The 25826-nt window shown below is 56.7% G+C and overlaps 1 protein-coding gene across 1 annotated transcript in view; it reads right to left on the reverse strand.

The window, feature by feature from the left end:
* Nucleotides 1–25234, reverse strand: part of Kcnn2 (potassium calcium-activated channel subfamily N member 2) — a 60453-nt gene extending 35219 nt beyond the window's left edge. The window contains exons 1-3 of the mRNA XM_042672500.1: nt 24785–25234; nt 24023–24118; nt 67–485 (exon numbers count right to left, since the gene is read on the reverse strand). Coding sequence (XP_042528434.1) covers nt 67–485; nt 24023–24118; nt 24785–25207 — 938 coding nt within the window. The 5' untranslated portion in view covers nt 25208–25234. The remainder of the gene's footprint in view (nt 1–66; nt 486–24022; nt 24119–24784) is intronic.
* Between the last annotated feature and the right edge of the window lie 592 nt (nt 25235–25826).

Consider the following 25826-nt stretch of genomic DNA (forward strand, 5'->3'; position numbering starts at 1 on the left):
CTTCCGCAGACGCGCAGGGAGAAGGACGCCGTCGGGAAAGAAGCCACCGCAGAGCCCGCCACTCACCTCTCGCAGGCTCGGACGGTCCAGGCAGCAATTATCCACAGGGAGATGCTAAACACCAAGAGCACGGTCCCCGGGCAAATGGTCATTAGCGTCTTCATGACGAAGCGCGTGTTGAAGTTTATCTTATTGAGCGCGCCGATGCTCCTGGACGAGGCATCGGTGAAGAGTTTGCTGTGCAACAGCATGACCCTGGCGATCAGGTAGAGTCTTAAGAACATGGGTATGGACAGGATGATGTCCACGTCGGCGGTGGTGGTGGAGGGGGCGTAGGAGAAGGCGAGGCGGGCCGTCCAGGTGAAGGTGTAGTCGCCGGGGATGGGGTGGATAGCACACACGAGGATCTCCAGGCAGATGAAGAGGATGCGCTCGTAGGTCATGGCTATTCTCCAGTCGTCCGCGCCGTTGTCCACCATGAACAGCTGTCAAGACAGAGCAGAGGGTCAGCCCGGCCACGCGGCCGCGCGCACGTGCAGTCAGAGAAAAACGAAGCCAGAGAAAAATCCCACGGGCGCCGGTGGCTCGCGTCTGCCGTGCCAGCTCCTCGGGAGGCTGAGATCTGAGGATCGCGGCTCGGAGCCAGCCCGGGGGGGGGGGGGGGTGGGGGGGGGCAGGAAAGTCGGTGAGACTCCGATCTCCCACGAACCACCAGAAAAGCAGGGGTGGCGCTGTGGCTCAAAGTGGTAGAGCGCTCGCCTTGAGCTGAAGAGCTCAGAGACAGCGCCCAGGCCCAGAGTTCAAGCCCACGACCGACAAAATAAAATTTTAAAAAAATCACAGGAGACCACAATAAAATGTGGCAGGAATGCCTTCTTCCAGTTTCCTGTTGCTCTCCGGTTTTTTTACTGTGCGTGTGTGTGTGTGTGTGTGTGTGTGTGTGTGTGTGTGTGTACCTATGCCGGTCCTGGGGCTTGATCTCAGGGCTTGGGCACTGTTACTTAGGTTTTTGATTCAAGCCTAATGCTCTTCCTCTGAAGCTAGACCTCTACTTCCGGCTTTTTGGTGGTTCACTGGATGAAGAGCCTCATGGACTTCTCTGCCTGGACTGGCTTCAAACCAGGATCCTCGGCTCTCAGCCTCCTGAGGAGCTGGGACTGCAGACGTGAGCCACCGGCGCCCGGCTTCCATCCTGACTCTTCCAGGTCCCCCCCTGCCTGGCCTTTGATCATGAATGGGCTTTCAAGCCGGCTTCCTTGAACAGAGTCCTCGGCCCAGGCCTTCATTGTCCCACAGTTAAAGAAAAGCAAATGTGAGAAACAGAGAAAGATCACAGACAGACAGACAGACAGACAGACAGAGCAAAGAACGTCTTTCTGTCTTTCTCTTTCATCTTCCCATGTGGGGCCAAGCCCACCAGGGCCCGGCAGTCCACAAAACACCAGCAATGTCCGGTGGCTGTTCCAGCTGCCTTGCTGGCTTGCGTGGAGTCTCCTGGCACCCGGGGCCAGGAAGCCACAGGTGCCAAGCGGCCTGGCACGCTGCAGCCCACGTGTGCGGAAGCCCTGGCCACTGCGATGCCAGCGGCGCGCCCACGCGGGGCAGGAAGGATGTCACACTCTGGGCCCCGGGCCCCGCTGTGGACGGGAACGCGCAGGCGCTGCCGGCAGGTGCACGGCCCACTGGTCCGGGCGGGGGCAGGGACTCTGCCCTGTGTTATTCCAACGGGGCCCTCCCTCGGGGCTAACCTGACACCTCCTCCCGTCCTTCGAGGTGACAGCCAGCCAGCACACCCTCGCCGGAGACATACCACCCAGTTTTGCTTGTCTGCAAAGGGCTAAGAATCACCAAGACGCCCATTGATTACGCTCCATGCAGCAGATTCTAAGCACAGTACCGAGAGAGGTGTCCCTCCCCTGGCCCATTGTTCTGGGGACCACAGGTGACCTTCCCAGGTCACCGGTCAAGAAGTGCCCAGTGCCGGGCACTGGTGGCTCACACCTATCTTCCTAGCTACTCAGGAAGCTGAGATCTGGGGTTTCCAGCCCAGGGCAGGAAAGTCCGTGAGATTCTGATCTCCAGTGAACCACCAGAAAACCAAAAGTGGTGCTGTGGTTCAAGTGGTAGAGCGCCAACCTTGAGCAAAAGAGCTCAAGGACAGCACCTAGGTCTTGAGTTCAAGCCCCATGACTGACCAAAAAATAAAGATGTGCCTAGCGCTGGGCGCTGGTGGCTCACGCCTGTCATCCTGGCTACTCAGGAAGCTGGAGGCTGAGATCTGAGGATCGCGGTTCAAGTCCAGGACCCAGGACCGGCCTCCTGCCCTCTGTCAGGCCCTTTCCTCTCACTGACTTTATTTTTCCCAGCCCCTCCTCTGCTCGCTCCCCTGGCTGGGCTGCTGTTGGGGCGCCTGGCTGCCCCCCTAATCTGCCTGCAGGCGAACTCCCAACCCCAGGGTTCCCCAGGGGCGCAGGAATCCCGGTGTCCCACGCCCTCAGAACTGGTACCATCGCGCGAGCCAGGGAACTCTTCGTACATCGCCGCTTTCCCATCAGCCAAAGCGTGGATCAGCTAGTAGGGAAATGGGCAAAACACATCATCCATGTCCCCCAAATGGAACTATATGATGACGAACAAAATACTAAAGAATTACACGCGACGAAAGGGGACAGCCCAGTGAGCACCTATCTTTTTAAAGGCAATTCGGGTGCCACCCCGGGGGCCAGCCTTATGAAGAGGGGGAAGTCTATTTGTGCTGGACAGGTGTAGAAGCCCTCTGAAGGGTGGTCTAGTCACTCAGGAGACATTGGGACCCAGACGCGGGAAGGCTTTTAGCTAAATAATCCGTCACGTGTTTATTCTGGAATCGTGAGAATCAAGCGGATGACAATAACTCCGAGGAAAACCGTTTAAAGGAAGGAAGAAGAGAACGGATGAGGTCAACCGGCATTCAGATGCTTTCACACGGGCTGCCTGCGCAAAACCAGAGCCCTGGCTAACGAGATCAACGACAGAGTCCAGCGCACGAATCCAACTGATGGCTAAAATAGTCTGCTTACCGAGGCAAAACCTTGAACCATCACGTTACATAACCATTCTCAACAGCACGGACCAAAAAAAATAAATAAGATTTCTTGGTTAACCTTTAAACCGATATTCAATAAAAGCCAGCTCTCCCCACCCCCCCCCCCTTTCTTAAACATTCATTTAATGAATGCTTCTCCCAGAAGATCTTGTGGATACAAAGATCAGAAAGACTCCCCGGGTCTGAGGCTAAACAGCTACAGAAAGAAAAAGTCATTTCTATTTCTATTTCCATTTCTGTTTTGATGGGAAGCTGTGGACGGGGCCTTGCGGACGCTGCACTGTGGAGGAAGACTCACAGAACCAGGCACCTCCAAGTTTGGCTTTAATACAGTGTGACGTCAACGATCCCGAACAAAAATACCCGGGATTAATCTCCAGGCTCATCCAAAATGAACCCCAAATATATACCTAAACTACCCAGAGTTAGTCAGAAGAAGAAAAAACAAAAGAGAAGAAATGGTCCTTTTCCTTGGAGATTAAGTTCTGGATGGAATAAGAATAAAAGGCTACATAACAAGGCGAATAATGAGTTCTTTTCTTTACCAAAACACACTTCTGGGACGCAGCCGGCCAGGAAGTTAGGCCACCATTGCCAGAAAAACAGACAAGGAGAGGTTTGATGGGAAAGTTCTGCTGAGATTTCCTCCAAGGGCCTCGGTTCAAACCCACAGAAAGGCGCTGGGCCTGCAGAGGCTGTAAAGACCTCGCCAATCCTGAGTATAATGGGAAGAAAGGAGGAGAGCCGGGGTCTCCAGGCCCTCACCAACCACCCACTAGCTTTTCTCCCAATTACTGGCTTTCTGGGGCCCTGAATTTGTTTTCTGCTGCTGAGGAGAAAGGACTGGACATCATCAGTGCAGTATCTATTGCTGAAGTGTCTACTTCTCCTCTGGGAGAAGAAGGGAAAAAAAATTCTTGAGTGTAAGAAATCGGAGCTCACACGCTAGGTAAGCCACACTGGTCACACAACCTTGGGAAGCTACCTGAACTCTGCTGACTTGGTTTTCCCCTGGTCTGTGAAATGGCAATGACGCCGTCTGCTATCTCTGGAGCTGCTGAAACATGAACGGAACATACCTCTTCTGTTCAGAGCAAGGCTCCTCAGTGGCCAGCACCCCCGATTTTCCCCAACTTCCGTCCATCCTTCCCCACCTCCACCACAGAAAAGCCCCCCCCACCACTCCCCGACTCCCTTGCAGCTACGTGCTGCCATCTGACACGGTTCTCGCTGGAAGTTCAAAGCAAAGGTTGATGGAGGGCTTCCTGGACCGTCTGCTTTGTGGGATATAAATGATAAACATGGTTGTATACCCTCCTCTCATCCCTTCTTCCAGCTCTAAATAAATGAGATGTCTGAGACCATCCTGCAAAAAGCCCCATAGAACTGAGGGCTGCCAGCCCTGCTACCACGATGCCGACAACCACAGAGCCCGTGGGAAGTGCTTCAGCCCAGCTCAGCTGGGTCTTCTGTCAGTTAAGTAGTCGGAAACACGACATACTTAATTTACCATGCACTGAAGTTTTACATAAGGATCTATAAAGGATAAAGAATAACTTATTTAGCACTTCATGAGGGAGCAGTCAGTAATTCAAAATGAATGGAATTTCAAGTATAATACCCGTTGAGCGGCTGAGTTATTTCTGGGTGGGTATTTTTGTTGTTGTTGTGTGTGTCTTTCAAACATCAACCAACTGTCGAGAATGTCTGCCCGTGTGACTCATGGGAAAGGCACACATGTTTTGGAGCGGAGGCTTAGCTTCACCGCTTAGCAGCTGAGTGGTTTGGGTAGCATACTTAATCCCTCTCAACTTCTCTGGGCTCATCTACAAAAATAGTAAATAATATCAGCCTTACATAATTATCATGTGGCAATGCCCATACTGTTGACCCTGGATAAAGGGACCAGCGGAATGTACCCCAAGAGGGATAGATGGGCTAAACGATCACCTGTGATGGAGAAATGGGAAAATTAGCCGGGGAGGAGGATGAAGAAGAGCTGGCCATGACAGATAACATCCGCACTGGGAGATGATGCCAAACCTATACCTGTTTGGGGAAGAAAAATGGTTATGATTGGCTAATGCAATGTGTTTCTGTGGCTTCTCTCCTCGGAAGAAGACAAGAACCAAAATCTTAGGATTACCCGTCTGCATCCAGTGACCGTTGAGGTTAGCGCACATGCATGTTCTGCTGCTCTTAAGGCCTAATTAAAATCGACTCCTGGGCTGGGAAGGTGGCTCAGTGGTAGAGTGCTTGCCTCGCATGCATGAAGCCCTGGGTTCGATTCCTCAGTACCACATAAATGGAAGAAGCTGGAAGTGGCGCTGTGGTTCAAGTGGTAGAGCGCTAGCCTGGAGCAAATAGAAGCTCAGAGACGGCGCCCAGGCCCTGAGTTGAAGCTCCAGAACTGGGACCGCTTTCTCAGCTTCCTGCAGCCGGGCCGCCGGTGCCCGGTGTTACTATTAGGGTACTTTATACACTGATAACGGGGTGATGACGCTCACAGTGCGTAGGAATTTGGGCAAATCGTCTCTTCAAGATGGAAAGATGGAGATGGAGTACTGCCTCCCACCCCCTGCACTGTCTGGAAAAGCAGCGCTGGTATCGCAGGGAGCCATGCCACGCATGGCTCGGCTCCACTGCAGAATCTCCACCAGCACGCGCCCAGCACGTGATTCCGCTTTGCTGCAGCTGAAGAGCCCGGTGCTGGACTCTCTCATCCTTCGGGAAGAGTCTGTCTCCCGCTGGACGGGTAGAGGGCTGGGTCACATCGCTCCCAACAAGCCCCGCTTCATTCGGAGCCGTTCGCTTCGGTACTGGGTCAGGTGGTTTTCCAATAAGTGAGAACCTGAACTAATCAAAGACCGAGTAAGAGGAGGACACAGAAACCAAGGCCACGGACGGCAGAGGCCGGAACAGGTGGAAAAGGAGACGGAAGGGAATACAACTGAGGCCTTCCACACCTGCTTTCTTGCGAATTCTTCACTGGCTTCTTTTAACTCCCTATACATTCTGGTGAGCATTTTCCAACCATTCTTCAGAAGGGGGTAGAGATTATAAATGACAGGAAATCCATGAAGTCTTGAAGCCATAGTTAAACAGGAACAAACTCAGCTGATTCCAAAAATGTAACCCAAAATGACTGTCTAAAAGCTCTGTACAGTCTCACTGGAAGCACACGGCTACCTCGCTAACGTGTGCTGCGATCACGTTAGTTATTTTAAGGACTTACAAAGCCAGCTAAAAGCCAATTCACAATTATGATCACGTTTGCCCTCGTAAGAGTCTAATTAAAACACCAGCGAGGGAAAGAACGGCACCGCGGTTACCACAGGAGTTTCGCGGAAACCCAGGAATCAAAGTTGGGGGCCTCCAGCGTGTACCCCGTGTGGCAGGGGCCGGGAGGGGCGAGAGAGAAACCAAACGTTTATAAAGCAGACGGACGCTTCTCCTCCATGTAGGCGACGATTTCTACAATGTCACATCTAACGTCCCAGGTACTCGGCCACCTTCTACCTCTGGGGCCAGAGCACATTATCGACACACATTTGCCACGTGATGCTGGACGCACCATGGGTGCAGAAATCGACCACGTTCTCGCGTGGGCTTTCTCCGAGATATCCGAACCCCTGTGGCAGACAGTCCACGGGGAAATTTGGGAGCTGTTTTTCCAGTGTGCTTAGCTTCCCACGTGGCCCCACACACACACTCACGGACTTGTGTAAGACATGCGGTGATGATGGTGTGTTATTTCAATCAGGGGATCGTGTTCCTTCTGACCTCACTTTAGAGGCCATACAACGGAGGCTCAAGAGTTTCAGGGCCTTGTCCTGCCGGCGTGGTTGGGCTGGGGAAGCTGTGTCCACCGCAGCTGGACGGACGGCGTGGCCACACGCAAGGAGAGGAGTTGAGGGAGGATGGAGGCCACGCGGCGACCTCGTGGTCCCATCGTGAGCAAAGTACAGGGCAAGAAGAAACCGAATCAAGCCTGCCCAGCGGAGTCAGGGAAGAGCACTGCGGGATCCAGGCCCAGCACAAAGTCTGGTGCACAGACCGCAGTCAAAATCACGGGGACCCACCAACGCCTGTGATGGGAGGGGGGACGGGGGAAAGGGGGTGCACACAGAGCCATCTCAATTTCAGAAGTTATAGGTGCAGACCTTTGTCTAAATTCCAGAGGTATTTCTATCTAGATGGTTAAAAACCAATATGGAGGAAATGCAAGCTCCCAGATGCTAAAAGCACCCCGTAGAAGCCAAACACAGACGGAAGGAAGCTCCCCCGGGGTCCCTGCCCTGTGCAAAGGAGCGGCGGGAATCCTGAGCCCCGTAAACATCGCTACAATCCACGCTGGCTAAAGATAAGCAAATTGAAAAAATACATACACCAGCAAAGCTGCTACAGGAGGAGCTGAAGTTTGGAAGACATCACCCAAAATAAGGGGGGGGGGGAGAGAGAGAGAGAGAGAGAGAGAGAGAGAGAGGGAGGGAGGGAGGGAGGGAGGGAGGGGAAAAAAAGATTATGCAGTCAAAATAATGTCAGAGATAGGTACAAAAATAAAAGCTGTCATAAAAATATAAATGAAGTCAGCTACCCATCCAGAATAGGATTCCGGGCCAAAACAAAAAATAAGCACTGGAGAGAGGGGCGCCCCGCGGGGGGGGGGGGGGGGGGGGGGGGGGCGTGGCATTCCAAGGGCCTGGGCGTGCGTGCGTGCCAAGTACGGGGCCGTCGAGTGCACTTCTCCAGTGCTGATGCACACACGGGGGAGGAAAAGCAAGTGGGAAACCTCTCAGGCTCAGGACCCCGCAGCGGGCTAGCCTTGGAGCGGGCTAGCCTTGGAGCGCAGCCACTTCTGGGGTGCAGGGCTCCGTGTTGGGCTTTCCTGGCAGCCTTTCTGCTTTCCTTTCTCCTACACAGTGCCCGGGGCGCTGCTGGGGTGCAGGCTGGGGAGGAGGCCGCCAGAGGGATTCTTCAAGCTCCAACGCTCCCTCTCTCTTGGCAACTGGGAGCGCACCCCGGAAGCGTGGGGCACGGAGGGCCAAGGTCCTAAGAGCAAACCCCACGGAGCGGTTCTGTGGTGCGTGCGTGTGTTTAGCTGGTTTTATCTGTTTCGTCTGAGCCTTCGAGGCTAGCGTGATGCAAGCCGGACGCTCTTTTGTGTGAGGATGGGGAAGGCTGCCGCTCCGCGGCGATCGCTCCTGCAAGAGTAAGAGGACATAGCCAAGGCCGAGTCTGAACTGGGGCCGAGGACTCACGGCTATGGGCCAGCACTGGTGGGCAGGGCTGCTTGCTGCTGCTCTTTTTAAATAAATAGTCTGAGTCTGTGTTGTTGGATTTAAAATCAGAACCGTGTTTTAGGGCTCCACTACATCGCACACTAGGCCGCACGCGCCCCACACCATGAGGAATGCGTTAGCCAGGAAGTGTTTGACAAGCGCTGTTCCAGGAAGGGTACAAGAAGGACGGACGGTGGACGGTAAAACCCGAAGGGGGTTCCCTGTCCAGAAGAAGAACCGCACGCCCCGGTGGGTCAATCAAACAGAAACCTGCAACCCGTCCAAGGCCAAAGAACCCGCGGGCAGAGCGCAGGGACCGTTCCCCGAGTGTCACACGCAGCACGCCCCCCCCCCCCCCCCGCTGGGTCCTGTGGAGATGTGTGTGTCCTTCTCTATCTGTGGGTTGGTGACTTACACTAGAGACACAGAGATTAACCATGAGAGGGGGAAAAAATAGATCTTGACTCCATCTTTCCGATGGCAAGAATGTTTCCAATTCCCTGTTTTCTTTTGAACACGTGTAATTGGAAACCTGTCAAAAAACAACCCACGTTAAAAGCAACAACCCACAACCAGTGGGGTCCTGAGGATACGTGCTTTTCACATTCGCGAACGATACATACAAATCTGAAATCAAAGGAAAGTCAATTACGGCACAGTGCACATTTGGCAGTGGGGAGAAGGAGAGACGGAATTCTTCTAGCAGAAACGAGATTTCCATCAGATGTCATGGACCCATCACTTCGATCCCGTCTGGACAGCCGGCCTGGACCGGAGACCCAGAAACAATGAAGTGGTTCATGTACTGGAGCGCCCACCTCCCGCCTCAGCGCGAGGTTTACAGACAGTCGCTTCACTCTGTTCAGTGAGAGATCGACCCCGCTTCCCTAAGCTGTCCAAAGAGGACATCGCCATCAGCGCCGTCAGCGCCGAACAAATGTCACCTGTAACATTGCCGCCGCCGCGCATCGTGCGCTACTTAGAATTACTACTAACTCAGGATGCTAATAAGAAGGAGCAATGCATGTGCCAGGCTGTATGGTCAGAAAGGCTTGTCCAGAAGAAGGGGGGCGGCTGGAGCCGAACCCAAAGGCAGACGGCTCAAAGGGGGTGACATGCAAGTGCTGGAGTTGAGCTCTAGCACTGTAGAGGAATGGGTGGGTGGAGGGGTGTGGATGGACAGATGGATGGACAGATGGATGGTAGATGATGATTGATATAAATGGATAGATGGACGGGTGACAGATGATTGACAGATAAATGGACAGATGATAGATGACAGTAGAAAGATGATAAATAGATATAGATGGTAGACGGACGGACGGATGATTGGTGTCACACAGCCAGGGGCTTTCCAGCGAGGCCCAGAATCCTTGTGGACCCCGCCAGGGTGGCGGTAGAGGAGCCGCGCGGAGCGAGGGGGGGTGCACACGGTGCACACGTGACCAGAGCTCTTCCCACCAGTGCGTCACGCGCCGGGGGGGGGGGGGGGGAGGCCTCAGGCGGCTGTCCTGCCCCCCCCCCCACTCCACGTTCGTGGGTAATTGAGTGCTGGCTCCTGTCCCGTCCCCGCGGCTCCTCCCGGACGCTCCCGGGAGACGGATGAGAAGGACTAAATAAGACATGCTTTATGGGAACGATTAATTATGGATAAACATGGCTTCGGCGCCGCAGCCTCCTGGAACCCACAGTGGCGAGGGAGGTCACGGGGGTCGGGGGGAGATTCGCAGGGAAGCAATGCCCTCGTCGACGGGAACGTCAGCGGAGCACCCCGAGTGTTCGAGACCTAGCGACTGGGGGTACGGTCACCGCGGAGGGAGAAAATGGAACGGCTGTGCTCCAACGGTCCAGAAGAAAAGTCACAGCTGCCTTCCCACGCGGGACAGAGCCCGGGTCACCACGGAGCGGAGGGTCCAACCCCGACTCAGCTCTGTGAATTTCCACCCGAGTAAGAAGTGGAATTGCGTGGCTACGGGAGCAAGCGTCTCCCGTACTCCACGAGTGCTTTCCCACAGAAGGGCCTCGATGTTGTGCAAGGTTTCTTCGGTGTGGGTCAGTCCTGGGCTCACGCGGGGGCCTGGGCGCTGCCCCTCACCTCTTCTGGCTTTTTGGGGGGGAGGTGAACTGGAGATAAGGGTCTCACGGAGCTAGGACCCGGTAGCCCACACCTGTCATCTAGTTAATCAGGAGGCTGAGATCCGAGGATCACGGTTCGAAGCCAGCCCGGGCAGGAAAGGCCATGAAGACTCTGATGGCCAACGAACCACCAGATAACCGGAAGTGGCGCTGTGGCTCAAAGTGGTAGAGCCCTCGCCTGGAGCTGAAGAGCTGAGGGACAGCGCCCAGGCCCGGAGTTCAAACCTTACAACGGACCAAAAAGGGAAAGAAAAAAAAAGTCTCACCCTAGCTGGCTTCGAACCTCAATTCTCCGATCTCAGCCTCCTGCGTAGCTAGGAGTCCAAGCAGGAGCTACTGGCGGCCGGTGCGGGTTTCCTTGATGAGTTAAGTTGTATTGATAGCGATCAATACTTATGCCACGCCATGTCCTCCACAGAGTTATAAATGCTGGGCATGTCCCCCTCACACCTCCCGTCTTTCCGCATAAAGGCCGAGCTGGTCTTCCCAGCATCTGGAAGACCACAGCGAAGAGCGGCCAGACTCGCCGGACACGCCGTCACGGGGAAATCAGTGGGAAAACTCCCCGTGTACGCCCAGAGGCCCAATCGCCGGAGGACGACATAGGCCGAGAGTGACCCCCCCCCCCCAAAACCCCCTCCTCCGCCCGCCCCCCCCCCAGGTGAGCACCATTACGTCCTGAGCACTTCACACCTGCCCCACCCCTCGGCGGCGTTTCTCCGAGGAACCCAACCCCTGCCCTGTGAACCCCGCCGGCCACACGCCGAGAGCAGCAGGCAAAGGCCAGAACTTTAGGGCTCTCCAGCTGTTTCCTAAACAAAGGACCCGCTAACCCGATGCCAAGAGCGCTCAGAGGCAGAGGCCGGGCCTGGATAGATCCGACGATGTGACCCGCACAGAAGTTTCTAGAAGGGGATGCCCGGCGAGGAGAGGGCGCCCTGGGGCTTGTTTTCTGGGCGACAACAGCACAGATGGACCCCGAGCACCCAGGTTCCCGGGACACGAAGCGTGGCCTTTCCCCGCGATCCTGTTCTCAGATCCTGACGGGTCATCGATGCCAACACGAGAACCAACACTCGCACTCACAGCGGCCGCCGCTCCTGCTGCTGAAGTGGGAGCGTGGGAAGGTACAAGGCGCACACTGGGCGTGCAAGGCTGTGTGCCAATAAAACTTTATCGTCAACCACAAGGAGACTGGGGTGGGGGTGGAGCTGGGGCTGAGGTTCCAAACTTTACTCTGACTAACCGTGCATCTGTCTCCTCCACCCCGAGTCCTTGCTTCTAGAAGAAATGTGGTTCAATTTCCTTGACATGGAACACCCCCCCCCCCCCCGCCTCCACCTTAGGAACTTTCTAGCCCCTGGGCTCTGCGAACCTTACCAGGGCTCTCATAGTTGCTTAATAAAATATGGTGTAAGAAGCCGGGCGCGAGTGGCTCACGCCTGTCATCCCAGCTACTCAGGAGGCTGAGATCTGAGGATCGCGGTTCAAAGCCAGCCTGGGCAGGAAAGTCTGTGAGACTCTTCTCTCCCATGAACCACCAGAAAACCGGAAGTGGCGCTGTGGCTCAGGTGGTAGAGCACTCGCCTTGAGCTGAAGAGCTCAGGGACGGCACCCAGGCCCAGAGTTCAAGCCCCACGACTGACACCAACAACCAATGGTGTAAGACTAAGGGAGAGCGGGAACGCTCACTGTTCACTTAGGATGTGTTAAGGTGCCACGTGTGCTGATGAGTGTGCGTGTGCACACGCGTGGGTGTACCAGAGCTCTTCTCACTTGGCTTTTTCACTCGTGGCTGGTGCTCTACCACTTGAGCCACAGCTCCACTTCTGGCTTTTGGCTGGCTCACTGGGGATAAGAGTTTCACGAACTTCCCTGCCCGGGCTGGCCTCAGATCACAATCCTCAGCTCTCGGCCTCCTGCGTGGCCGGGAGGAAGGCGTGAGTGTGGGTGCTTTTTAAACACCTGCGTCTCTGCCCCCTCCCCTCGGGACTTGTATTCTACGTGTGAGCCGGGGTGGCGCAGGGCTGACGATTCCTGTCCCCGACCCACGGGGTTAAAGCCCCGTTCGCCCCGAGCCCCGTCTCCCCGTCCTGGCCTCGTCTCTTCCCACCAGGCTTTCCCCAGAGCCTCCCGCACCTTTCTGTGGGCCCGCGGGTCACGCGCCCCCTCGAGTCTCAGTCCCCCCCACACACACACAGAAAGGAGGGAGGCGGACGGGGACTCCTGCCGGGAGGAGAACGCACAAAACACAGCCCGTGTTTCCCCTGGAGTATTCCCAGGTGAAAACCAGGCACTGGTGTGGAAACGCTGCTCCTGGGGGAGCAGCGCCGGCACCGCCGCTGGGGGACCCCCGAACCCCCCCCCCCCCCGGGGCGAACCCAACGCCAAGTCCACGCAACGGCTGTGTTTGTATTTGGGGTTTGTTTTGGTGCTGGTACTAAAGGCTTGAACTCTGGGCCTGGGCGCTGTCCCTCAGCTCTTCAGCTCCAGGCGAGCGCTCTACCACTTGGGCCATAGCGCCACGTCCGGTTTTCTGGTGGTTCATTGGAGATCAGAGTCTCATCGACTCTCCTGCCCGGGCTGGCCTTGAACCGCCATCCTCAGATCTCAGCCTGCTGAGTGGCTAGGATGACAGGCGTGAGCCACGGGTGCCCGGCTGGGCCGTGTTCTTGTTCCAGGAGCAGAGCCGGCCCTCGGCGGGCTTACCGCCTGTCCTCCACCGGCCGGCTGGGGTCTGTGCAGGGGCGGTCCCGACACAGGCTCCGGGGACTGGATCCTGGACACCGTGGGTAAAACAGCATTGCGATCCACACAACGGCTCAATCGTTCCCAAGCAGCTACGACCAAAGCAATCCCAGGACACAGCGCGGGACCAGGCAAGACCATGAACGTGACAGCCGTGGGCCGGACGCCCGCTCCCCAAAGTGACGAACCCCCTCGAGGGACCCAGCCAAGAGCCAATATCCAACAAGAACACTTGTCAGAAAGGATACACAAGCGTGCGGATCAGACAGGCTGGAGAGAAAGGGGCGGCGCGGGGAAGGGGAAGCCTTTTCAAAGTAACTTGAAAAAAAAAAAAAACAAAATTCCTGTTAGGATCTGTGAATACCAAATCAAGGAAATGGGGAAAAAATAGCTTCCATGCATAATACAATGTTGCCGGTGCTTATTTTTAATCTTTTGAAAAGATATCAAGAGATTTTTCTGCCGGGCGTGGGGCTTGAACTCAGGGCCTGGGCGCTGTCCCTGAGCTTTATGTGCTGGAGTCTAGGGCTCTTAACCACTTGAGCCACAGCGCTCCTTCTGGTTTTCTGGTGGTTGATTCGAGATAAGAGTCTCAGGGACTTTCCTGCCTGGGCTGGCTTTGAACCGCGATCCTCAGATCTCAGCCTCCTGAGTGGCTAGGATGACAGGCGTGAGCCCCCGGCACCCGGCCAGGGCTTTCTTTCTATTCTATAACTTAGCTTTGGAAAGTCTGCACCAACACTTACTGGCTGGGTATCTCCTGGAGTCAGGACACGTGGACCGCTGACTGCCACGCTCACAAAGAACACCACGATCCTCCTTCAGCAGAGCCAACGGCCGCATTACCACCTGCAGCAGTCACTGCAGGTTCAAGCTGTAACGCTGGCGTTCAAGCCGACAGCGCATCCCTAGAGAGTGCGTACCCCTAGAGAGAGCAGCCCTCCCGCCTCTCCTCCCGCACAGGGGGCACGCTGCGGTAGCCCTCTCTTCCCGGCGTGAGAGCTTTTCCACGCAAGGATCTGCATCATGAAGAGCGACCCACAGGGAGTTTTAGAATTGGCACCCCACGTGAGCAAAGACCGGACAAGATCAAGTAGTGGACTGGGGAGTGGGGCTCGGTGGTGGAGCGCTCGCCTAGCATGGATAAAGCCCTGGGTTCGATTCCTCAGTACCACACAGGGAAAAAAAAAGCCAGAAGTGGCGTTGTGGCTCAAGTGGTAGAGCGCTCGCCTTGAGCAAAAGAAGCTCAGGGACAGTGGCCAGGCCTTGAGTTCAAGCCCCAGGACTGGCAAAAAAAATTAATAATAATAATAAAAACAAGATCAAAGTAGCTTCTTAACCGTCATGGGAATAAATGGTAAGAAGCTACTCAAGGTCGAAGCTAAGGCAGGCGTGCTACGCCGCTTTGGGCCTTCTCCCCAGATGCCGTCCATCTGTGTCAAAACGAATATGCAAACCACGGCTAGAAGCCACCGCCCTGCCTCAAAAGTAGCAGACGAGTAAAGCTCCGTACCCCTGCCCAAAGCGGGGGTCCCTGGCATATACCTCAGAGGGACGAGTAAATGCTTCATGGGGCTCAAATGCTCAGAGCGTCAAGAAAGCAGGGGTCGGTGCTGGTGTGGAGTTTGGCCTCTGGGAACTCAAATACGTGACCGAGTTCAAAGTCTGCGCGGAGGGCTGACTAAATCCCAGTTGTGTCCCATGAGATCAAGGACAAAGTCGCAAACTAAACCAACGACAGGAGATGGCTCCAAACCCAGACGGTGACCGGGTGCGCGCCTGGACCCCGGCCGGCCGCGGCACTGAAAGCCTTCGCTTCGCCTGCTGTAGCTCTGCTGGGGCTCGATCTCAGGGCCCCAGCACGGAGCCAGGCCGCAGCCGGGGGCAACACCCGGAGCCAGGCCGTGCGCTGCCTCCCATCATTCCTCCTAGTTGTCAGACGATGAGGGCAGATGAGAGCAGAGCTACCGTTAAGGCTGGTGATGGTCTAAACAAAACTCACCAAAAGGAGAGCAAGTAAGGAAGGGGGAAGGGGAGGAGGGAGGGCGGGGGAGGGAGGGAGGGAGGGGGGGGCGGGCAGGCGGGAACTTTATTTAACCAACCCACAGATCTCCGTGGAGTACAGGAGTCTGTCCCTGGCTTGCTACCTTCATCTACTCTTCCAGTGTGTGTGTGTGTGTGTGTGTGGGGGGGGGGTTAATGCCAGAATTTTCCATTATCCAAATATTCCCTTTGCTTACTTTTCACCGTGCCTTGATGAACTCTGTTAACTCACCAGGGCCCTCATTAGTGGGGAGCGGCCAGGTCTGAGGTAGCTGGGGTGGCGCAGAAGGGGGGGGCAGGGGGGGGGGGCGGGAAGGCGGCTCGGTTTACAGCACGCAGAGCCCTTTCGGCAAAACAAACCAACAAGCGAACCCGGTGCGCGGTGAAACTGAGCATTCTAAGGCTCTTTACAGGTCTGAGGCCCGGCCACCCAAACGGCGGCCTCTCCTAAGAGCTGACGTCCCGGCAGACAGCACGCACATGCACGCACGCGCACACACAACAAAACCCAGCCACCAGGAGGAAGGCCGCGCACGCACACGTGCACACGCTCATAGACGAGTGGCGCCGCTCAAATGCCGGTGCTCCGCTTCCTCTCATCAGTTCAGTAGCGAGGAGGTGACCGGGTCTCCCCAGCCCCGGGCGGCTGGGCGACAATGCCTCCCGTTCAGTCCCTGCCGCCTCCTCGGCCGCCTTCCCACCGCGCCCTGCGTGGGATTTCCCTCCATCTTCACAGCCCACGCCACGGCCGTGGGACGCCTACACTTGGGGGAGAAGGCAATGGAGGAGCAGAGAGACTGAGCACAGGCCCGGGTCACACACAGCTGATGAGAACCGGGAACGAGCCCAGACGGGCCTCCCGCGGGCCCGGAGACCACACGGGAACTGGGAACACGGGGCGGGAGGGCGGCTCAGCCGGCAGAAACAACCGGAACAGAACCGAAGGAGGCAGTCTGAGAAGTCACAGAGAGAGACACACAGAAGCACAATCCAAAGCCAGCCCCAGCGGCGTGTGCCCCATCTGAGTTGCTCTGGAGGCTGAGGTCCGGAGGATCGCGGTTCGAAGCCAGCTACGGCGGGAAAGCCTGCGGGGCTCTTAACGCCGGTGAAGCACCAAATAAAGCAAGCAAGCTGGAAGGGGAGCTGCGGCTCAGGTGGGAGGATCTAGCTTTGAGTGAGAATGCTCGGGGACAGCGCCCCGGTCCCGAGTTCAAGCCCCAGTATCAGCAAACATCAAGAACACGGAGACGTTCCCGTCAGGAGTGGAGGGAGGCAGGGTGACTGGCAGGGCCCCGGCTGCGGGTGCTCCAGCCCTTGTGTCATATCCACTTGTGGCTTTTTGGTGATTAAAGAGTCTCCTGGACTTCCCTTGCCCGGGCTGGCCTTGAACTGGGATCCTCAGATCTCAGCCTCCTCTAAGGGGCCCGGATGACAGGCGTGAGTTACTAGCGCCCGACTTAATGAAGCATTTTGGATGAAGGGGAATAAAAGCGCGTGGACGGACCCCACCCCAAAACAAGTGAAGAAGAAATCCTACAAGACGAAGCAAGTCCAGAAGAAAGCAGCGGCCAGGGGCGTTCGAAGTCTGATCAGGGATAAAGACACCCGGCCTGCTTAGGAGAGGAGGGCTCGGGGGATGGATGACGCTGTTCCCCCCCACGGGAGCCGGAGGATCGACGGCTCCTGTCCCCGGGCCGGGGGCCACGGTGTCTGCTTCATCTCCGTCTCAAGGTCAGCGATGACCTTCCACTCGCTGGTCCCAAAGGGCCCTTCTGCACCCCGATAAACAAGACTTCCGCCGCACTGGACGCGGAGTGGGGGGCCCAGGCTTCCTCCTCCTGCTTTCTCCCGTGGTGGCATGAGCGTGGTGGGCCGTGTCCCGACCGTGTCCTGCCTGTGGGGGGGGGGGTCCCCCTGTGCCGACAATGTCCTGATTCCCGCTGTCAGGACAGGCCCCGCCCCTGCGCCTCCCATTCTCACCGCCAGCCCACGCGCGAGTCCACGGGCTGCGATCCCCCCCATTCTTACCAACCCTGCTCGCTCTAATGAACGCTGCCGGGAGCTGCTCACCCTGCAGGCCTGTGTTCCCAGAGCCTCCCCGACCCGTCACAGACACACACACACACACACACACACACACACACACACACGGGACTAAATACCAAGTTAGATCACCAACCTTTCTGCTTTCCATGCTTCAACCCAACTGCACTCAAAAAGTCTAGAATTTGCCAGGCGGCCGGTGGCTCACGCCTGTCATCCTAGCTCCTCAGGAGGCTGAGATCTGAGGATCACGGTTCAAAGCCAGCCCAGGCAGGAAAGTCCGTGAGACTCTGATCTCCAATAAACCACTAGAAAACCAGAAGTGGCGCTGTGGCTCAAGTGGTAGAGCGCCCGCCTTGAGCTGAAGAGCTGAGGGACAGCGCCCAGGCCCAGAGTTTGAGCCCCAGGACCGGCACAAAATCAAAAACAATCGGGTAGACCATTCTGGACCAATCTTTGTGGCAGGTATTCAGGCTGAGCACCAGTTCCTCCGGGGTCTCCCAACTCTCCTGCCTCGTTCCCAGTCCCCCCCCCACGCCCCCCAGTTTCCCATCTCAGCCCTTCCCATCAAGACATGGGTCAACTCTCCTCCCCCTGTAGCCGCGTCCTTGGGGGTCAGCTCCAAGAAGACCCCGCCCTCTTGCTCCCCACTGGACTCGTGGTGGCCCCCAACTTTGAATGCTGACTTAGTAAAGAGGAGATGCAGATCTCCCCTCCCAAGAAGGCATATCTTCCTAAAAATAAGAGCTAAGGACAGAGGGATGGACGGACGGACGGCCAGCCAGAGGTCTGGGCATAGCCAGCCACGCGGTGAGCCGGAGTCTGTCCTGTGGAGGACACGGAGGCCGGGGGTGAAGGTCGGCCTCCTTCACACTGGGGAGATCTCTACTGAAATGGCGCGAGTCTCCCTCGGGAGCCCTGGTCTGCACCCCCACGGCCGGTCAGGGCGGACTGTGGCCTCAGTGGGGGACGGGGGGGCTGATGTCCACTCCCCACCCCCGCCACCCCCGGTCAAGTTCCAGGCTTGGCCGTGGGCAGCCGTGTAGGCGCACGGCGGTGGCTTTATTTAGTGTCGCGGCCATCAATAATGCAGAGATCTTCACACGGGCGGGCGGGGGAGGCCTGAGCGATTCCCTTACCACTGGGCCCGCGCGAGCTCCAAGGGCCCGCGCGGCTCCGGACCGCCAACGGGGGAGCCGCTGGCAACGGAGACGCGGCCACGGAGCGACGCCCCACACAGCAACGTGGTCTGCGTGATCAGCCGGCAGAACCCAATAACCACCCCATGGGGACCCCCCCTCGGACACCCCAGTCTCAGACCAGCTTTCCTGGAGCGTTCCATCCCCCCATCCTCCACAACTAGCCGAGAACTTTTCCATCAGAACTATTACAAATCTGGTAGAAGGCCGGGCGCCGGTGGCTCATGCCTGTCATCCCAGCTACTCAGGAGGCTGAGATCTAAGGATGGCGGTTCATAGCCAGCCCGGGCAGGAAAGTCTATGAGACTCTGATCTCCAGTAAACCACCTGAAAACCGGAAGCGGCGCTGTGGCTCAAGTGGTAGAGCGCTCGCCTGGAGCTGAAGAGCTGAGGGGCAGCGCCCAGGCCCAGAGTTCAGTCCCAGGACCGGTACAAAAACAATCTGGTAGACTGTTTGAAGCCTATCTTTACGGTGGGTATGCAGCTCCTAGATTCCAGGAAAAGCAGGATATCATGAATCTGGTCTTTACTGCAAAGACATATTTTTTTTTCAGGGAGATAATAAACTTTACAAAGACCTTGAAACACCAAAGAAAAACCATCTGCATATATCTCATGCCGGGATATAAGAGCCACAGAGGTGACTTACGTGGAGACACAGGAGAGAAACTCTCCCTGGAGACTAAACGCTCAGTGCACACGCACACACACACCCCTACACAGATGTACACACATGCACACGTGTATGCACACATAAACTCACATCTGTGCACACGCATGCATGCATGCACACGTGTGTATAGGTACGAGTGTGTATCTCATTTTCCCCCCGTGCTGGGGCTTGAACCTGTGGCCTCCGGCGCACCAGGCCACCGTCCTAGCACTGAGCTACTGAGCTGTCCTCTCCCAGGGTCCAGCGCCTCCTGCTGGACATCGGTCAGGTGCGAGTGTGGTCTCTCCGTGCTCACTCTGCACGGGGACTGTGCACGCGTGGTGTCTGCTGCCCGGTCTGGAAGCATCTGCGTTGCTTCCAGTGGGAGAATGAACGAGTTCCCTGACCTTCCCGGAGCCCCGCGCCCCCCAGAGCTGGCACCCCGCCCCCCCTCCACTGCGCCCCCCCACGCCAACTTCCGGTGGAAAGGAGCCGTGCGAGTCAAAGGTCTCATGTTTGGGTGACAGATTTGTATCGTCCCCTTCCGGAAAACAACAACAACATAACTTGAAAGCATCGCCCCCCCAAGCTGATGCTAATTATATAATGACATCATTGCCCAAAACACACAGACAGGCTTCCCGGTTTGGAGCACGGGACCTCGGAGCCCCACGGAGGACCCGAAATGGTGACATGACATCGACGTCCACATCATCCTAAAGAGCGTGTGGATTGTGACCCATCACCAAGAGTCCTGCCACCTCCGGCCAAGGACGCGAGGACAGGTCGCCAGGAGCCTCGCTCCTGCCCTTCCCGTCACCTGCGTGACCTTGAGGAGCGGCGAGGAGGCCGCTCTCCCCGACTCCGGCAAACCCTCCCCAGCCATGCTCGGCCTCTGCGCGGAGGTCCTGACACACAGGCAGTTATTCAAGTTGGGGTTGTTTTTAAAGGAAATTTACTCATTCGCTCCCTCATTTTTCTTTGGCTTTGTTACTTTGGGGAAAGAAGGAGAAAAAAAAAAAAAAGCCTAGTCTGTAACTCATGCACTCAGCAGAATATCTGCTCCCGCGGGATCCGACTCCGTGGAAGCCTGCTGAGCAAATTTAAAAAGTGATCTCCCCCCTTTTATGGGGGGGAGGGGGGTGGAAGGTGGTGCAAAGTTCCAGTAATTAGTGCAATGGCCGGCGGCACCCAGCCCGGCGCACTGAGCTGTCTGTGGTACTGAAAAATGACACCACCGCTCAAATTCCCTGAGCAGCCTCCTCGACGGAGCCGCCCAACGCGTCCCTTTAATCCCTGACCTTCCACCCCGTGACTCGCCTGAACCAGTGGGCCTGCGCTACAGTGTGTGCAAACATTTCTGTGAAAGGTCATGCTGAGGAGCTTCCCGAAGGTCCTCCGTGGAAATGTCAGGGCCTCCCTGCCCACAACTCCTTATGGAGAGACAGAGACAGAGAGAAAGACAGAGACATAGACACAGACAGCGTGCACGCGCTGGCACACCAGCTTTCGGGGACACTTGTTTTTGCTGAACGGGAACGCGCCCAGGCCTCCAATCGTCACACTGATAATGCTAAAAATAAAACTAAAAACCCATCTGAGACTCGGCTGCGCTGAAGGACACGCTCCCGCGAACGTGGAATTCTCCACCGTGAAGCGCAGGGGCCCCGGGACGCGGACGCGTTTTTATGAAAGAAATACACCTGCCCGCGACCTCCGTCTGGGGTAGGACTCCTCCCTGCCATGAGGACGCAGGAGGACCCAGCCTGCCTTCTCTGAGCTAGCTCACAGTCCTGCGCACTCCACTGTGTGGAAGAACTAGAACATTCCTACTCCCCCCCCCTCCCCCCACCGGATTCTAGATCAATCTAACTTGCTGGGTACCCGTGGCTCACATCTGTCAACCCAGCTACCCCCGAGGCTGAAGCCTGATTCGAAGCCAGCCCTGGCTGGCTTGAGGTTCTTTAGTAAACTCTAGCCTACCAGCAAAATCCAGAAGTGGTGTTGTGGCTCAGGTGGTAAATCTCTAGCCTTGAGCAAAAGCAGCTCCTGGACAGCACCTATGCCCCGAGTTCAAGGACCATCAGCAACCACCATCCCCCGAAATCTAACATTCCGTGATGTCTACGCTCCCAGGAGAAAGAAATCCACCGTGCGCGCGTGTAAAAATGCTCAACCCCGGTCCTGTTTTTCTCCTTCACGCTACTTACACGTGTACACATCTGCATAAATGAAATGAATCCCCTCAGTCATCAGCGGTGATACTTTCACATACGAAAGAACTCGATTTCCTGCCTATCTATTACTCTCCACAAGTTCTGACAATTCTAACGCTACGTCCCTTTTTAGGATATGTAATTAACCTCAGGCTCCTCTTAGATTCGAGTTCATTCAAAGCCAGGCTCTCTGATACATCGGAAGCCAGTGTTTTTAAGAAGACACTTTTGTGGTTCATGGGGGGGCCTGCAGAAACTCCCAACTATGAACGCTTGCTTTGCTGGGTGCTTTCCAGAAGCAGCCGTCAATACTGGGAAAGTTGAGGTTTAATTTAAAAACAAAAAAAAAAAAAATCCAGCAAGGCCTGTTATTCTAAAACCCATCAAATAAAACCCCGCTGGCCTCCGTGCAAAACACGGTTTTAAAGTTATTGGGTATTTAAAAACACATAAAGGAAGTGGCGCTGCGGCTCTCGTGGCAGAGCGCCGGCCTTGAGCTGAAGGGCTGAGGGACAGGGCCCTCCACCCCTCCTCTGTCCTCTGCTTTGTGCCTTTGCTCTTTAAAGCTTTTCAAAAACTCCACCAGCCCCATCACGAGCACTGCATTCGTTATAGACTTCCGTCTGTCTGTCTTCTGGTGTTCAGGACCTCGGCATGTCCCTTAGCGTTTCTTGCTCTATGGCTTAAGCCATGCCACCTGGTCCAGCTTTTTGCAAGCTATCAGGAGGCTAAGAGTCTCTCAGGTTTGTCTTCCAGCCTTCTGAGTCACTGGGGTTACACGTGTGAGCCACTGAGGCCCAGATAAATGCTTCAAATTAAAATAACAACAACAAAACCCTCAAATGTGTTTCCTTATTTTTGGCCAGCACAACCACATAACTTATCTCCAAACATTCACTTTTTCCAGTTCTTGATCCCTACCCTTTTCTCCTTCAAGTTTCAGCAGAGAGACAGAGAGACAGAGACAGAGACAGAGAGAGAGAGAGAGAGAGAGAGAGAGAGAGAGAGAGAGAGAGAAACAAGTCATCTCTTTCTTCACCTATATGTACCGCTATTTTCTGCGGGCAATCACTAAAAGCAGGTTCTTCCATACTTAGTGTGTGTTGGCAAATTACTGGTTTCACATTAATTTAATGGAAAACTACTGACAGGACAAGTCCTATACCACGCTTCAGATCCAAAGGCACCTTGCTCAAATGCGCAGATTTCATAGTCCTACAAACACCTCACAACAACTTCAAAAAAAAAAAAACCCAACCAGAAGATTCACGTTTGCTTACATTCTAAGCTGAAGAAAATCCCAAACGTCAGCTTGGAAAACTCTAGTGTGAGTTTAATTCACAAACCTGAATTTACTCACTTGACCCGGGGGCTACTGCAACTGACAAAATGACCCACTGGTTACAGTTACAGAGCACCGCTGATGCACTCTTTAATCAGAGCTACCCAGGAGGCCGAGGGCTAGAGGATTACCCTTCGAAGCCAGCTCAAGCAAAAAGGCCCTGAGATCTTATCTCCAAAGCAACCAGCTGGAGTCTTCTCCTCCCTTTTCCAACCCCGGCCAGCAGGAAATGTTTCTCCTTCTCCTTAACCTTGTGATATTAAATCCTTGCTAAAACTTAAAAAAAAAATGAAAAGCAGGGCTGGAGACATGGCTCAAGAGGTAGAGTACACTGTAAACAAAGCAGGTGAGTTCCAATCCTGAGAAATAATGAAAATACACTATATATATATAGATAGATAGATAGATACATACACACACACATACATGCACACATACAGTGTTCGGCTTGTCAGGAGCAGACAATACACAGTAATGCTCCAGGATGTATTTGAAAAAGCACAAGTATTTTCCAGTCAAGATGGTTTACAAAGAACTTGTGTGTGTGTGTGTGTGTGTACTTCTGATCTGCTTTTTTGCTCACAGCTGACATTCTACCAATTGAGCCGCACTTCCAGCCCAGCATTTTGCTGGTTAATTGGAGATGGAGTCTCTCGGACATTTCTACCCAGGCCTTGAACCTTGAACTGGTCCTCCCAGACAGAGCTCAGAGTTAGAATTACAGGCATGAGCCACTGGCGTCTGGCCAGTGGTTTTTAACTCTTAAATGAGGTTAAAGAATAATCACTGAATGACTGTCGTTAAGGACGGACGAGTGTAGTACACACACACAGAATTTGTAAACTAAACTTTAAAAAAAGCAAACCAAAAACCAAAAAGCCAAGGATGATGCAGGAAAGGGTTCGGACTCTCCGCCCGGGCACCGGAGTTAGCTAGCAAGGCCTCGAACCTAGTACTTTCTCTCACAGAATGACTTGCTCATTAGGAAAAGACGTCTCAAGAAGGTGCTCGGCGTCCAGGTGAAGGAACCAGCGGGGCTGGCGTGAGGGGCTGGAGAGGCAAATCTACCCCGAGAAGACCAGGAAACGCTTCAAAACGCACACACGCCCATCCCGGGTGGGTATTTACCACAGCCTGGCTTTGTTTTTCTCCTAATAACCTCTCGGAAGCACGGTCAGGTGTTGGTGATTTAAGAACAGCACGGGCTCCGATAACCTCAGGTGGGGACAGAGAGGGACAGAGAGAGAGAGACCGAGAGAGGCCAGGCCAACGTTACCTGTATTTCCCTGGCGTGGTAGACGATGATCAGGCCGAGCAGGATGACGGTGGAGAGGCTGATAAGGCATTTCAGAGCTAAGGAGTACAAGGATGCCTGCAAAACATCGGAGAGGAGACTTTGTCAGAGAGAATGCATGCATGCTTGCATTTATCCTTCCTTCCATCCTTTCCTTCCATCCTTTCCATCCTTCTTTCCTTCCATCCTTCCTTCCTTCTTTCCTCCCATCCATCCTTCTTTCGTCCCTTCCATCCTTCCTTCCGTCTCCCTTCCTGCCTTCTTTCCTCCCATCCATCCTTCCTTCTTTCCTCCCATCCATCCTTCTTTCCTCCCTTCTTCCCTTCCTTCCACCCATCCAGCTGGCCATCCGGCCGGCCTGCCGAGCTGGCCCCAGGCTAGTGTCCCCCCTCTTTGCCCTGGAGGGGGTGAGGTGGTGTGGAGGGGGGGGGGAAGAGGGAGCAGCCCGATTCCTCAGGATCCAGGTTCAAAGTCAGCCCGGGGGCAGGCTTGGGGAGGAGACCCGCAGTGGACGGCGCCTCAGCCCAAGGCCAGGAAGGGGCATGGGCCGGGGAAGGGGCATGGGGGGTGGGTGGGTGGTCGGGCGCCGGGACAGGACAAGCCCCAGCCCGGGGCGTGCAGGGCAGGGGCGCGCGGGGCCCGGAGTTCAAGCCACACGCACACTTCTGCCCCTGGCTCGGAGGCGGGGTGGCGGCGCGCGCTGCGGGGCCGGGGACCCCCACCCCCCCATCCCCGGGCCGGTACCTTGTCGTAGGCCCCCCAGGACAGCTCGGTCTCCACCACCATGACCACGATGCCGAACATGCCGAAGATGAGCGCGTAGTCGCTGAGCCGCTTGCGCTTCTCGAACAGGGCGCGCCGGTGGCCCAGCTTGTAGCCGATGTTCTGGTTCTTCTTCTTGCTGGACTTGCCGGGCCCCGCGCCCGGCCCCGCGCCCGGCCCGCACGGCGCCAGGTTGTTGGAGTTGTTGTGCTCGGGCTTGGACACCACGATCTCGGGCGCGGGGCCCGCGGCGGGCGGCGGCGGCGGCGGCGCGGGGCCCGGCGCGGGCGGCGCGGGGCCCCGCAGCGGCTGCGCCTCGGCGTCGCCCTCGCGCAGGCTCCGGCGGGACGCGCCGAGCGCCCCGAGCGGCCGCAGGACGCCCCCGTTGTAGCGGCAGCTGCTCATGGCTATCTCGGTGAACGGGTTGCTCTCGCGGCGCGGCGGCGCGGGCTGCGGGGGCGCCGGGCCCGCGTGGCGCTGCGGCGGCGGCGGCGGCGGCGGCGGGGGCTGAGGGCGGTGGAGCTGGCGGGGCGGACGCGGGTGCGGCTGCCGCTGGAGGTGGAGGTGGGGCGGGGGCCCCGCGCCCGGGCTGCCCGGGCGGCCCGCGGCGGGGCTGGGGCTGGGGCTGGCGCGGGGCGGGGCGGGCTGCGGCGGCCGGGGCGCGCCGGCATGGCTGGACGGCGCGGGCGGGCTCACGTGGGGCGGCGGGGAGCGGCCGCCGCAGCCGCAGCCCGACGAGCCCGAGCCCGGGCGCGGGGCCGGCGGGGCGCGGGGCCGGGGCGGCCGCGGGGACTCGCGGTCCCCGGAGCCCGCCCGCGCCGCGGGGCCGCCGGGGGAGGCGCAGCTGCCGCTGCCGCCCCGGAGGAGGCGCGGGCTGCCGGCGCCGGCGCGGGGCGGGTGCGGGGCGTGCGCGGGGCGCGGGCGGGGCGCGCGGGGCGCCGCGCACGGCGGCGGGCCGAGGCCGCGCGGGAACGGCGGCGGGGCCTGCATGGCGCGGGGCGGCGGCGCGGGGCGGCGCGGGGCG

The sequence above is a fragment of the Dipodomys spectabilis genome, unplaced genomic scaffold (assembly GCF_019054845.1).
Source record: "Dipodomys spectabilis isolate Male_0828 unplaced genomic scaffold, ASM1905484v1 ptg000714l, whole genome shotgun sequence".
In the NCBI taxonomy this organism is placed as follows: domain Eukaryota; kingdom Metazoa; phylum Chordata; class Mammalia; order Rodentia; family Heteromyidae; genus Dipodomys; species Dipodomys spectabilis.